Genomic DNA, 15,027 nt, shown 5'->3' on the forward strand with positions numbered 1-15,027 from the left:
GCGATAGCGCTGTTAGGCTGCGGGTAATGTTAATACAGTGCGTTAGCAATGTTATTGCTGGGCGATTGCTCATACGCCTCGTTGGCCGTCGTCGAGTGCGGTTGTTTTGCTTGGCCCTCTTGGCTTAATCGGGCGATTTCGTGACGGAACGGGACACTTGGCGCGTGTTTAAATTATTTATTTGTTCGAGCACAAAATTCAATATTACAAATTTGCTGAAAATGCTTGCAGACAGCTTAAGCGGGAGGCGCAGGTCGCCTGCAATTTAAAGGGACCAAAACCAAAAAAAAAAAAATCAAAATCAAAATAAAAAAAGGAAGCGAAAATAATATTGGAAAAAGTATACAGAAAGTGCACGTAGAAAAACGATCGCAATGCCCACGAAGGCGGCAAGATCGGCAGCCGACTACGATTCACAGGATGAGGCCAACACAGAGCTGCTGGAGAAGCTGAAGCATCTCGATCGCCGTGTCGAGGCTGTTGAGAGCGGTGGCGGTGGCTTGTGCAGTCGCAGCGCTGCCTGCTGGCAGTCGCTCAAATGGAAATCGGCTTTAAATCACATCGGATTGCTTGTCTCGCTGTCCATCTACTGCGGCGTGGGCGGATTGGTAAGCAACAATAACAAACAACGAAAACAATCAACAAACGACAAGAACTCGACAACACACGAAACACGCCTCGCAAACAAATCATTTGCATAAGAAAAAATAACAAAATTAGCGATAGAATTTTCGAATTTTACAAAGAAACAATGAGAACTTGAAACTGGAATTGAATGTAGTTTTTTTTGTTGTGGTTTTTTTGTTTGTGTTTGCGCGTAAAATCAACGTGAAAATTTATTGCACTGGCAATACCGCATACTAAAAATTAGCTCATAATTAAGACATAAAACCAGGCGGTACATTTAAGTGCCGACCGTAATTGCCACGCCCCCCTCCCCGCAAGTGCAGCACACACACAGCCGTAACGCCCCCGCACATTAAATTTCGCATATTTCATATATATTTGTGTACAGTACATATATATTCATATTCATCTCCAGTCGCCTGGACTCGACTAGACGCGCTGCATCATTGACCGCAGTGTGCCTCTGTGTGTGTGTGTGTGTGTGTGTGTTTGTATTTTAGACAAGTTTTGAATAGTTTTGTCTAAACATTTACATTTTTGCCAATGACGTCGCCGTTTCTTGCCGATCATCATCGATAGCGTAATCCATGACTGCATCCATGTTCCATGTTCCATGCTCCACCACCAACTGCAGTCTCTTTGCTCTTTGCTCTTCCATTAGCCGCGTTAATTGTGGACTTGCTTCGACTCAACACTGACATATGAGCGGTTATCATGTCTGTGCGACATTTGTTATTGCCATCGTGTAATGCCATAAATAAACTTTGGTCAAATTTAAACTGAAACTGAAATTGCTGCTCGCCATGCTCCAAAACAGTGTCAAACTACTTCTTCCTCTTCTTACTCTTCCTCTTCTTCTTCTTCTTCTGCGATGCTTAAGCCAGTTGGGAATTCTTCGCGCACGCAATGTGCAAATTAAATGTCAACTCTGTGTGTGTGTGTGTTTGTTTGTTTTGTTTTGTTCTATTTGTTTTGCTTTAAACTGTCAAAGCATTGTTTCAACTTTCCATGTCAATTTCAGTTGTTGCTTCACGCTTCACAATTCATTTGTCAATTCAATTCGAAAGTCTGAAGTATTTTTCTGATTTTTACTAAATAATCAATTTACATTTTTTGAGCATACAACAAATTTAATTCGAAAAACGAAAATGAATAAATATAACTTACTAAATAATCAACTCAAATTTGCTGAGAATAAATTCTCTTTTCTTTTGTTAATATATATATATTTTATATCTATTTTATATATTAAAAGAATTCAATTTAAAAGTAGGAAATACGTTCTGGTTACAATCTTTAATATTATTTATTGAATAATCAATTTGAACTTTCCGAATATTTATAATTTTCTTTTAAATAAACATATTTTAGAACAATTTATTTGAATTTTGAAAAGTCATTTTTTATATTTTTGTTATTTTGTCACAATTTTCAAATTTGCTAAACATTCAGCATTCTATTTTATTAATATATATTAAGGTTAAGACACTTTAATTTAAAATTCGGAAATTACTTTTTTATATTTCTGTTATTTTGCCACAATTTGTTTTAGTTCTTGTTAGTTCAGCAAATAATATATTCAATATTAATAAACAACTCAATTTTGATAAATGTTGTCAATTCTATTTTATTACTATTTATTATTTTTTATATTTATATTAAATTTCAAAATAATTCAATTCAAAAAACAGAAATAATATTGTGATTTTGACATTATATTTCATTAACATTTTTTTACTAAATAAAAAATACCAATTTGCTGAGCATTGATTATTTTATTTTTAATAAATATATATTTTAATTTATATTGATATTCTATTTTAAAACAATTCAATTCAAAATTCGGAATAGTTTTGCGATTGTGCCACAATTTTTATAGTTTTAGTTAGTATAGCAAATAATAAAATTGTTATTATTTATTAAATAATCATTTCAAATTTTGCGAAAATTGATAATTTTGGTTTTGAAACAATTTAATTTGTCACAAATTCCTTCTTTTTTTGTTTAGTTGTAGTTAGTAAATTAAAAATATATTTTATATTAATATTCAATTAAAATTTGCTGAGCTTTGAATGTACAAAAATGCAAATCGAAAGTCGAAAATCAGCCTTTGTTATTATTTACTCAATAATAAATTCATATTTGTTATATATAGTACATATTTTAGTTAAAATTTTAATGTGAATTCTAGGGAAAAGGCTGAGGAAATAAATATGAAATTTTTATAATGTTTTAATAGCAATTTTATGGCAAAATTGAATGCGTAATGATTATACAAAATTTTGAAAGCATTTTTAATGCATATTAAAATACAATTAGCAGTTTACTATTTGGTATATAATGTTGATACAAAAGTTTTAATAGCAATTTTAATGCAAATGCAATACGAATAATAATAAACTCAAAAAAAAAAGAAACTAAAGCATCTTATTTACGTTTCTATCACTTTTACTCAAATGAAAGCTAATAAATTGCGCTAATAAAAACGAAATAAATTTCGGAACATTGTGAATGCATTTGAATTTGCGAATATTAGGTATTTGTATTATGTTTTGCTACGCATTCATTGGCGTTTGGATTTGGATAATGCGAATGCACTTAAGATTGTTAATTAAGTATTAATTCACTTTGCTATTCAAATGAATAACTATCATTCATTTCGTAGGTATGTATGAGAGAAAGAGAGATAATCGAAAGATTCAAGGCCGCAAATTCTTGTCTGATATTTATGTTGAGTTCTCAGTTACGAATCATTTGCTGAATGGGATGATTCATTTATCATTATTCACGAATACGAAATGCGTGTGCGTGTGTGTGTTGGCGAATCAGTTGAAATACAATTGAGCGAGAGCGAAAGAGTTTTGCCATGCAGTCAACACCTCATCAGAGCAGAGCAGAGGCTTTTACTGTGAATGCTTGAACAATTGCCACGAATTAATCAAAAAATGGGCCATAGCAATGGGAATCACATACGATTACGATTACGATTACGAGTACTCGAATTCGTATTCGTAGTTTGTTCTAGTCGCAGCACATGTTGGCCAATTACGCGCACTTCGCTGCCAAATTGCTCATCAAATAGTCGAACAACATTTTTGAATTCAATATTAAATCGAATTGTGAGCATTTATTTTATGTTTGGCCGGCAGCTGACTTTTCGAATTTTCTTCTCGGCGGCTCATTATGAACTAACTGACCAGGCCGAGACACGAAGCACACAAAAATAAAATGTGGCCTCATCTTTTTTTTTTTTGGTTTTGTGCTGCTTTTTGTGGGGGGTGATACGTGGCGTATGCGTAATCTGTGTGTAAATCTGCTAAACGTTTGTAGCCATCAGACGGACAGAACCCCAGAGTGCATTCATAGTGCACTCACTTTGCATTCACTCTCAAGCTGACATCGCTGCAGCTGTCGCAGCTTAGAGCATTAGAGTTCGAGTGCCAGCTGTCAAGTGAAACGGAAATGAATCGCATGCCAGCAGCAGAATCAGAAGAGAAGCAGCAACAACGACAGCAAAACACACTCACACATCCTTCTCACACACACACACACACACACACACATACATCCTTTCGCATATTGCGTTTCAAATAACAGGATGTGCTTCGGCGGGGGATTTGTTAACTTCTGCGTCAACTGCTGACCGGAAATCATCTGGGAAACGTACGAATTTCGTGCGAATGTCACCGGATACAAATGCAGCTGCCATAGCGACCTTGATTGACTTGCGCGTCCTTCTTCTTCTTCTGCATTATGTCCTGCTAAACGCTTTCAATTGAATTGTGCGCGAGCTTAGCAGCATCCTAAAATAGCCAACGCATATACTCGTAAATTGACTTGGCGCGGGGAAAGTGGAGTGTTCTGGCAAAGGGTTTCGCTTTATCACTTTCAACTCTATATACGTGATATACATTTATTTGCTTGTTGATTTATGTTGAACTCTGCTTCAATTTTTTACTTAAAAATATACTTTGAATTTTATTTAAAGTTCCACTTTATGTTTTTATTTCGTTTTTTGCGCTGTTCTACAATTTTGTAATTGATTTTACATTTATATATATACGATCCAGTAGAAGTTAGTTTTCGGTATATTATTATATATTATATTTCTTATATTATTTTATATACCAAAAACTAACTTCTATAACTATCTTTGTAGACTTTATTCATCCTGAGAATTTGGTTGCAGTCAGATAAAAATTGTAAAATCACTTTTAAGAAATACTTTTGTATGGAAAAATAGGTCTACTGCAATTACATTGGCTGACAATCTAGTATATTAAGTATTGTATGGTATATTTTGAAAAAAAAAAAGTATTTGACGATCTGGTATATCTTGTGACCTATGGTATTTTTTGAATGCAGTATTATATAAAAATATAATATATAAATATGTACACTAAATGTAGCATCCGATATATTTTAGTATTCTTGCAGTTTATTAATTCAGTATATTATAAGAATAATACTGAGCTGATCTTATTCAGTATGGGTAGTGGGTATCTCACAGTCGAGCACATTCTATAGCTGTAGCTTTCTTAGTTCTTTTTTGAATTGAATTTCAAAACTTATGAAAATTACAAAAATAGTGAAATGTTCTACTTATATATTACTTTTTAATGAAGTCGTAGTTAAATGCAATGAAATTGCAGTTTTGCTGATTTACAAAAATGTACTTTTTTTTTTATTATTGTGATGAAGTTTTATTATATTTGAATTTTATTCAAATTTTCACTTCAAATTCATGTGCCATTTATTGTACTGTTCACCAATTTTGTTCATAATTTAAAATTTGTTCCTTTGATTATGAATTTGAATGGAGTTTTGGAACTTATAAATATTATAAAGGTAGCGAAATGTTCTGCATATTATTTAATTTAGTTTAAACTTTGTAGTTAAATGTTTCTAAATTGCAGTTTGACACCTTAAAAACACTATACTTGTTTTATTATTCTAATGAAGTTTTATTATACTTAAATTTTATTAGACATTTTCTTAAGTGATAAATTGCAGTATTCTCCAATTTTAAAAATGGTTTACATTTTTGTTTTCTTCCTTCAAACAATTTTATATCAGCTTATTCGTCTAATTTCTAATACAGTTTTCTGCTTATGCATTTATTTTTAGTTCAGCTTGAGTTCATTAATTAAATACAATTATTATATATATATATATATTAAATCACCGATTGTTACTTCGGAGCATTATGTATTTTAAATATTTATTCAAATGCAAAATATATTCCATTTGATAATGTTGAAATATTTTCAATTCAATTTAATGACTATCTCATTATACCTGCTACCCATAGGTTAGAAGGAAATGTATGTAACAGGTAGAAAGAGGCATCTCCGACCCTATAAAGTATATATATTCTTGATCAGCGTCAACAGCCGAGACGATATAGCCATGTCCGTCTGTCCGTCTGTGTGTCTGTCCGTCTGTCCGTCCGTCCGTATGAAACACTGGATCTCAGAGACTATAAGAGATAGAGCTATAATTTTTTTTCGACAGCATTTGTTATGTTTGCACGCAGATCAAGTTTGTTTCAAATTTTTGCCACGCCCACTTCCGCTTACTTACTAGGGGTCTTAGTTTCTTTGGCTGACAATCTGGTATATTTTACCGTCTATGGTATATTTTGAATGGTGTACTATATCGATATACCAAATATACCACTTAATATATTTTTAGTATTTTTATAGTATTTTGGTATATTTTGAAAATAATACCGCAATATTTTGCTTTCATTCAAAATAGGTAGCGGGTATCTCACACACTCGATTGTAGCTTTCTTACTTGTTTTAAAATAATCTCAACTTATCTTTCCTTTGCTTCAAAAATTCAAAGCTACTTTAAGTCTGCATTTGAACTTGATTTGGCATAATTTGTACCCACTCGCTTCTTATTTATTTTGATGCCGCTAAACGTTTCTTTTCAAGTGCTATATAAAAACCGTATCGCATCTTGTCTAATTTGTCTCGAGCGAATTGTCGGTTGATAACGTTTTGTGGAATACGTGCGCCGGAGACTTAATTGCTTGAGCTCTGGCAACTGGCAACTGGCTGCCAGACAACTTTGTCCATGAAACAATCGACATTTATCTGTTTTATGTTCCCCTTTTTAGTGGCTGTCAACGGCGTAGAAAGTTTATTTATTAATTAAGACACTCTTCCTTGCCCCTTTCTTTTTTTCGTTTTTTTGTTGTTGTTGCTCAACTCGAGAGAGCGGAGTAAATGTTTTGGGTTTCAAGTGGGTGGCTGCCACAGCTCAAATATCAAAAGACTCGTCCATATGGCAAAAAAACGAGTCTTCGGGGTGGGAAAACTGTCTATAAATCATTTTAATTAGCATATGTTGTGTGAGAGTGTGTGTGTGTGACTGTGTGTGTGTGTTCTGTGCAGAGTTTGAGGCGTTTCTATTGTAAATCGCGCAACTTTATCGATTCACGCGAATCACGTGAATTATTCGCTTTGTCAAATGCTTGGATGCGTGTGTCACCTTAGCGGGCCAAAAGCAAAAGCGAAAGCGAAAGCCAAATGAATTAAGTTGTTGGCCAAAAAGGCAATTAGACGACAGTAGTCAAACCTCGAGCCAAAATAGATGCGTGTGTGTGTGTGTATCTCTCCCCCTCTCTCTCGCTCTCTCTCTCTCTGGGTGAGTGTTTGTTATCTGATTAAGTAAGCCCATCCAGGCGCAGGCAGACATGATTTTATATTAAGCCAATTTCGGGCAGGAACTAGGCACGGCCACGTTCCGGATGTTTACGTTTTGATTTTGACCAAAATGGCGAGCATAAAAAAAGAATGAAAGAAAAACCAAGACACACACACACACACACACACAGAGATAGACAGGAAATCACGCCAGGCGCGCATTAAGCGTGTGACAGACAAGCGGTCATAGTGACATTGTTATTGTGTGTCGCTTTCTTTCCTTCTTCCTTTCCTTCATTCGTTGCCTACTTTTTGGCGCAGTTCCACACAAAACTTTAAATGCGCAAATTATGCCAAATGCAAATTCCTGCTTATTGCATACAAAATAGTTTCTGGCTTTATGCTGATTGACCGCTTGGAATGCGCTTACAATTCAATAGATAAAGATGCATATTTATGAGGAGGATGCTTTCAAAGTATCGTATAGTATTTATGTTAAGCTCGCCAAAGTTAAGGCTGCTTAAAGTCTGGTGTGCATATGAAAAACTGTTTAGCGAAATAAATTCAAATTTGTATTTTTAATAATTATTTATTTATTACTATTTATTTAATACTATATTACTTATTAGTTATGAAATGTAATTTATTTAGAACAGATTTTTAAAAAATTAAATAATAATATAAAGTAGTTAAATTCATTTATATTTAGATTTTGTTTATGAAATAACCAAAGCCGATAAATAATAATAAAATAAGCAGAGTAAATTTGTGAGCTTTGAATGCTTTTAAATTGAATTAATTGAAAAATAACAAATCATTTTGAAGCTAGAGTAAATTTTTGGCACAAACAATAATAAGTACAGGTTTTATGGTTCCTTACAATTTGTTTGTGATCGGATAAAATTTGAAAAGTTATTCAAAAAATTTATTCACAATCGGTCTTTAGCTGGTTTGCCTGACAATCTGGTATATTTTGTACTATATAGTATTTTTGAATGCAGTACTATATAAATATACCAAATATAGCATTCTATAAAGTATATATATTCTTGATCAGCGTCAACAGCCGAGACAATCTAGCCATGTACGTCTGTCCGTCTGTGTGTCTGTCTGTATGTCCGTCCGTCCGTATGAAACTCTGGATCTCAGAGACTATAAGAGATAGAGCTATAATTTTTTTTTCGACAGCATTTGTTATGCTTGCACTCAGATCAAATTTGTTTCAAATTTTTGCCACGCCCACTTCCGCCCCCGCAAATCAAAAAAAAAAAAGAATAACAAGCGTAATTTTAAAGCTAGAGTTGCGAATTTTGGTATATACAATAATTGCGATCAGATAAAAATTGTCGAAGTTATTAAAGAAATACTTTTATATGGGCAAAAACGCCTACTTACTTGGGCTCTTAGTTGCTTTGGCCGATAATCTGATCCATTGTGCCGTCTATGGTATATTTTTAATGGTGTACTATATCGATATACCAAACATACCATTTGGTATATTTTTAGTATTTTTTTTTAGTATTTTCGGTATATTTGCAAAATAATACTGCAATATTTTGCCTTTATTAAAAATTATTGGTAAATTATAGAAATAAAACCGCACAATTTTGTTTAACTCACTTGACTGTAGCTTTCTTTCTTCATAAGCAAAATTGTCTAAGAAAATTACTAATGAATTAATGTAGAAATAAATTTGCAGACCTATGAAATGTAAATTGAAAACATTCAACATTTCTTGAAACATAAAGTCATATTAATAAAGAAATATATATAACAATAATAAATAAATAAAATTGTATGCATACATGGGAATTTAATAAATTAATAAATTAATTTTAATAAAGAAATTATAGTTTAATACACAAGATAAGAAAAGTCACAAGATTACCTATTCCAATAAATGAAAATCAAATCAAAATTATATATTCATTAGTAGGTAACAAGATTTTGTATTAATCATTCAATTTTGCATAAATGTAAAAAACCTTTTTGAAATGATAATAAATTTACATTTGCAAAAATGTAAAAAAATTGTTGTGATATAAAAGACACAAAAGAAGTGTTCAATATGCAATTGTTTATGTAGCATTTCAATTCGAAAAGCGTGTCAAAAGTATACAAGGAAATCAACCGCAGGACAAGTTATGGTCAACTTGAGTTTATGGCCTTACCAAAAGGGCATTTGGTTGTGGCCAAGTTAAGTGAGTGGAGTGAGAGAGACAGAGAGAGGGCAGCCACATCATGAGTTTGTTGTTATTGTTGTTGTTGCTGGAGTCACAATTCAACCTGTGAGGCCATTTACGTTGTGAATCCCCGTTGACCGCAATTTCATGTTCATGTCGTTTAATGAAACAATTTAGCTGTGACGCCTTGTGCTATGCAACACTTTTGTGCGCTTTACCAAATTCCAATCATGTCACCCCGAATATTAAGCAAAGTGTGGGGGGAAGGGAAGGGAAGGAAAGGTTAGCAACAATGACAAGCGACTTGGACGAAACGAAACGAAATGTGAATGTGAATCGCATCGAATCGCATCGCATCTCATCATCGCAGAAACAGTTTGCAAAGTGTTTAAGTGTATTAGCAGCGGGGCACAGCGGAGAGGGGAAATGGAGAGGAGAGTTACAGGATGGCAAGTGTGACAATGAGGCAAAAGTTTTTGGCTTTTTGACTTTACGCAGTTTCATGTCAATGCTGTTTTTTTTTTTCTTCTTGTTTTTTGGGTCAGGCACGCATGAGGCATACAAATCGAGTGTTGTCGAGTGTCGAGCTGTCATTTTGGCAATCGCTTTTGCACATTTTCAATTTATTTACAACAAAAAAACAACAGCAACAAAAAAAGTCTACAATATACAAATTGTACAATATCTGTGTGTATATGTTTGTGTAAGCCATAAAATCACTTGGCCGCAACAAGAAGAGGCGCAGCATCAACAAAATGACTTTTGCTTTTCAATACCCTCTTCAAAATTGGTCAAAGAAATGATGTGTACAACTAGTAGAGTGGATTGCTGTGAAATAAGTGTGTCAAACAGAATAATATAGAGCTGAGAAAATAAGTGTAAATCGCAGAGACTGTAATCATTATAAAAGTTACCACATATTACGATTTCAGTAATGACGATTATACAGTTACGAAATTTTGCTATAGAAATTATTTAAGAAATACTTTGGTATGGCAAATTACGCCAACTGCAATCAGGTCTTAGTTACTGGCTGACAATCTGGTATATTTAGATCTCGTTAGTATATTTAGAATGTAATACTTCATCGATATACCAAATATGGTATATTTAGATAGCTGTAGTATACTTCGAATGTAGTACTTCATAGATGTACCACATATGGTATATTTTGACATAAGTGGTATATTTCTAAAGTAGTATTTGTATCGGTATACTAATTATAGCCTTCGGTATATATTTATAGTCTTTTTGCGTTATAACATTTGGTGTATTTTAAGAATAATACCAGTGAATTTTTTGCTTTTAAGGACACTTTACTGTGGCTTTCTTTTTTGATTTATATATAATACTTTTTTGTTTATTAAATAATTAATGGTTAAGGTAGAAAATGTTAAAAAAAATAACTTTTTTATATACCTAATGTATTATTGACAACAGTAATAATAGCAGCACTTACAATATTGTATGTTGATTTTTTTGATATTTTAATTTACCAATCAAAAATCATATTTAAAAATTAAGAATAATTAATATTAATGACTTCTATTTTGTGGTCATTTTCAGCTTGTTTATTTATAATTACTTTAACTTCCTGCTTTTAAAATTTGTTAATTTTATATTTTAAAAAACTAGCTTAAGCAGTTGACTGCTTTGCTATGAAAAGAATTTCAAACATAATTTATAGAAGTTCTATAAACTTGCTTCATGGCTTTCAAATATTGACCTTAATTTCAAACTACAATTACACTTAAAAAAATAATAAAATATATATAGACAACATAAATGTTAACTCTGAGCTAGTTACAGGGTATTTTACAGTCACACTTTGATTACAAATCTGTTCATTGCTTGTTTTAAGGGGTCGTCGAAGGGCCGTTGAGCGATTTATTTACGCATTTTACACGCAGCAAAAAACTTTATCAATTTGTACATATGCTAGACACACACACATACACACACACACACACGCATACACTTATAGCCACACTCACACCTACACACACATATGCTTAACAGAGACGCCGCATAGTCGATGTCGATGACGCTCACAACTGGCGCCTGTCCAGCAACTTATTAAGTCTATATGTGTCTGCGACTGTGTGTGTGTGTCATCTTTTTATGGATTTATGTTTTAACAAATTAACAGTCAACAGGCAGGTGACAAGGACTATAATATATATACACAATACTTCGAAGAATAAAATGCAAAATTTATCTTACGTCGCGTGCCATTTTCTATAAATGGATCGCGAATTTTCTGCTCATAAATTTTGCATTTTACATTTTGCGATTAATTCTACGGATCATTGGCCTTTAGCGGGAATTTCATTTAACACGAAACAGTGAAACACTCAGCAAGATTAACTGATTGACTGATCCATTGCGGTCACTAGGCCATGGTGTTTTCTTTAATTATTTCCAATATATATTATATTAAAGTGCGTTATGAAGAATTAAAATTTATTAAATTTGAAATTTTGCATAATTTTAAATTACTTTTTTCTTTTTATTTCTTTTTTACGTTAATTAGTTTTCAATCCTGTTGTTTTAGATTAATGTGTTCATTAAGATTTCAAATATTAAGTATACTTAAACATCAAGACTGCATTTACTTTAGAGTTATTCGATGATATTATTTCAGTTATCAATTTTTAATAGTTTTTATTTTCGTATTTGTTAATTTGCCAGCTTGGAAGTTTTCAAATCGGTTTATGAATATTTAAAATATTAAGTATACGTAAACATCCAGACTGCATTTACTTTAGAGTAATTCGATGATATTAGTTCAGTTATCAATTTTTAATAGATTTCATTTTCGTATTTGTTAATTTGTCGGCTTGGAAGTTTTCAAATATTAAGTATACGTAAAAATGCTAATTGCATTTTATTTACTTTAGAGTAATTCGATGATTTTATTTCCAAGAATCGCATTCACATTTCTTAAATAGGAAGCAAATTCAATGGTGTTTAAATACATGAATGTTTGTGCCACTTTTTGTGGCATTTAAATTGCATGACCATCCAATGAAGATATATTTATCCGCCTGTGCTATTTATACGTCCACACAAATTGGCGTTTTTCTTTCATTGTTGGCGGCTGTCATTGTTTTTGCTGGCCAGGTAAAGGCCAGGGCAGCCAGTTCACATATGCGAAAATGACAGACAAACGGACTGCCGGACGGACAGACAGACGGACGGACGGACAGACAGACGGATGGATAGACAGAAAGTTCAGTGCAACAATATATTATTACGTATGTATGTTGTATATGGCGATTACTTTTTTGTTTTCTTCGTGGCTGGCTGGCTGACTGGCTGGCACTTGGGTGTTGATGTTTTGCTCGCAGCGTTTGCCCAATGCGGCGTATGAGTAATTTTTGAGTTTCTGTGAGCAACACAGCACAAAAAAGCAAATAACGTACAATTATTTAACATATTTTACGTGTAGATTGCTGCCGTTGCTGATGCTTTCGTTGTTGAGCAAATAAATTTGAAGAATTCTGCAGATGTTTGCGTTTCATTTGATTTTGTTCAGCTCCAATTTTTATATGTACACGAGTATATCACTCGCGGCTCGTTGTTGCTGAGAACAACCACAACAACAACAACAACAACAGAAAGTTTTAAAAATAATTTGTAAACTGTTGTTAGTTTGTTATTATTGTTGTTATAGTTTGTGGTTAATTGCAGCGTCTGCCAAAATAAACGATCTATTAAAAACTCGCATTAATATTTCACGCAATTTATTATAAAATAATAAACTACAGCAAAATGTTTATTTGATTTATTTATTTATATTGCGTATCGCACTTCTGGTTCAACATTTGTCTACCATATACATATAGTATAAACTCGTCTATGATAAATGTTTAGGCAGCGTCAATAAAGCGAGAAATCGAGCGAGCAGCTGAAGAAGTGCAATGAAATCAAAGTCAAGTACAACAAAAGTTTTTTTTTTTATGGCAATTTGGCGTGTCAAGGTTGTTCCTATTATTATTGTTGTTGTTGTTGTTCTTTCTATTAACATAATTATTATGGTTGTTGCGTAGTTGTTGCCGAAGTTGTTGTCGAGCAATTGTGGTCACTTAGTGTCCGGAAGTGGGCCATAAGAAAACATTCGATGTATTTGCATAATTGAAATTACAAATGTCAGCGAAAAATCGAAATTTACTGCTAGCTTTCGTTAAGCTTTTTAAAATGATTAAATTGCCGAATATAGTGTGGTTTCGAAATGAAGAAATTATCCTAGAAATTCTTCTTAAATTCCACAAATTATTCAACAAGCTGCTGAAGTTGCTTAATCAAGATTTTGCGTTTAAGCATTGACATTTTTTACAACTTTAAAAGGCATTTTACTAAATGAGATGGGCGAATTATTTTATTCTAAGAAGCATACTTCAAAAATTCACAATTAATTAAAAAGAAGTTAGAATGTAGAGTGTTCTCGATTGTCAGATACCCGGTACCCATTATAATAAAACTATACTCCACAAATATACCAAAAATATTAAACTGTATACTTTAGCTTCATTTAGTTTATGTATTTATATAGTACTATATTAAAAATATATGATATCTTACAAATATACTAAACAATATACCGCAAAATACGTAAATATACTGAATATGATTTACTACTACATTCAATATCATACAACTATGCCGAAATTATACCGCAAAAATACTAAAATTGACCTAAGACTTTATTTGGTATATTGATATAGAACTCCGTTCAATATATACAAAATATACCAGATTGTCAGCCAAAGCAATTTTGACACGATGAGAATAATAATAGAATTAGATTATTTGTATAAAGTTCGTTGCTTTACTATCTTGAAATTTAAATGATGCAGTAAATTATATGTTACATAAACTAAAAATTTATAATAATTGCAGCAATAGAAATTTCCATAACTAGATGAATAAAAAAAAAATCGCATAACAAAATGATTTTTTAAAATTCCTTTAAGTGCATAAAAATGCAATATTAAATCGAATTAAATTGTGATTATTTTATAGTTGCTGTAGTTGATCCAAGGATAAGTTATAGCTGCAGTTGTGACTGAAAGTCAGACCGGAATGTTGTTCTCTAGTATAGCTGCCAATTTTTATAGGTCCAATTAAAAATGTAGATTTTATATGTAAGCCACGAAACAACCGCAGCAATTACGACAAGAAGTCGAAAACAAGCCAAAGTCAAAATAACAAGTTGAACAACATTTTTGGGGGCCAGCGTGGCTTCCTTTCCAACACAGCACAAGGAATAACAAATATTTAGTGAAAAACCTTTCAATGCGAGTGAAAACAACGCTTGCGTGCAATGCGATAAAACGCTGTAGTACAATTTGGCGGTGGAGTAAAGTGGCAAATTTAAGCTGAGGCCAAGTAATTCGCATACTCTGTGATTGTTTTGCAGTAGCCAAAAAAGCGAAAGCTATTTTCTTTTTTCTTTGCTTTGCTTTGCTTTGGTTTTTTGTTCTTTGACACGCAAACAACTTTGGCAATTCAATTTGCAGTTGCGTTCCTTCAAGATCCCTTTCGATGCGTTGCGTGCT

General features: G+C 32.6%; 1 protein-coding gene across 1 annotated transcript in view; it reads left to right on the forward strand.

Annotated features, from left to right (window-relative positions):
• The first annotated feature begins 54 nt into the window (after nt 1-54).
• The window catches only part of LOC133847100 (TWiK family of potassium channels protein 7), a 31,732-nt gene continuing 16,759 nt past the window's right edge, over nt 55-15,027 (forward strand). Inside the window, 1 exon segment of the mRNA XM_062281892.1 lies at nt 55-608. Coding sequence (XP_062137876.1) covers nt 375-608 — 234 coding nt within the window. The 5' untranslated portion in view covers nt 55-374.

This window comes from Drosophila sulfurigaster, chromosome X (genome assembly GCF_023558435.1).
Source record: "Drosophila sulfurigaster albostrigata strain 15112-1811.04 chromosome X, ASM2355843v2, whole genome shotgun sequence".
NCBI lineage: Eukaryota > Metazoa > Arthropoda > Insecta > Diptera > Drosophilidae > Drosophila > Drosophila sulfurigaster.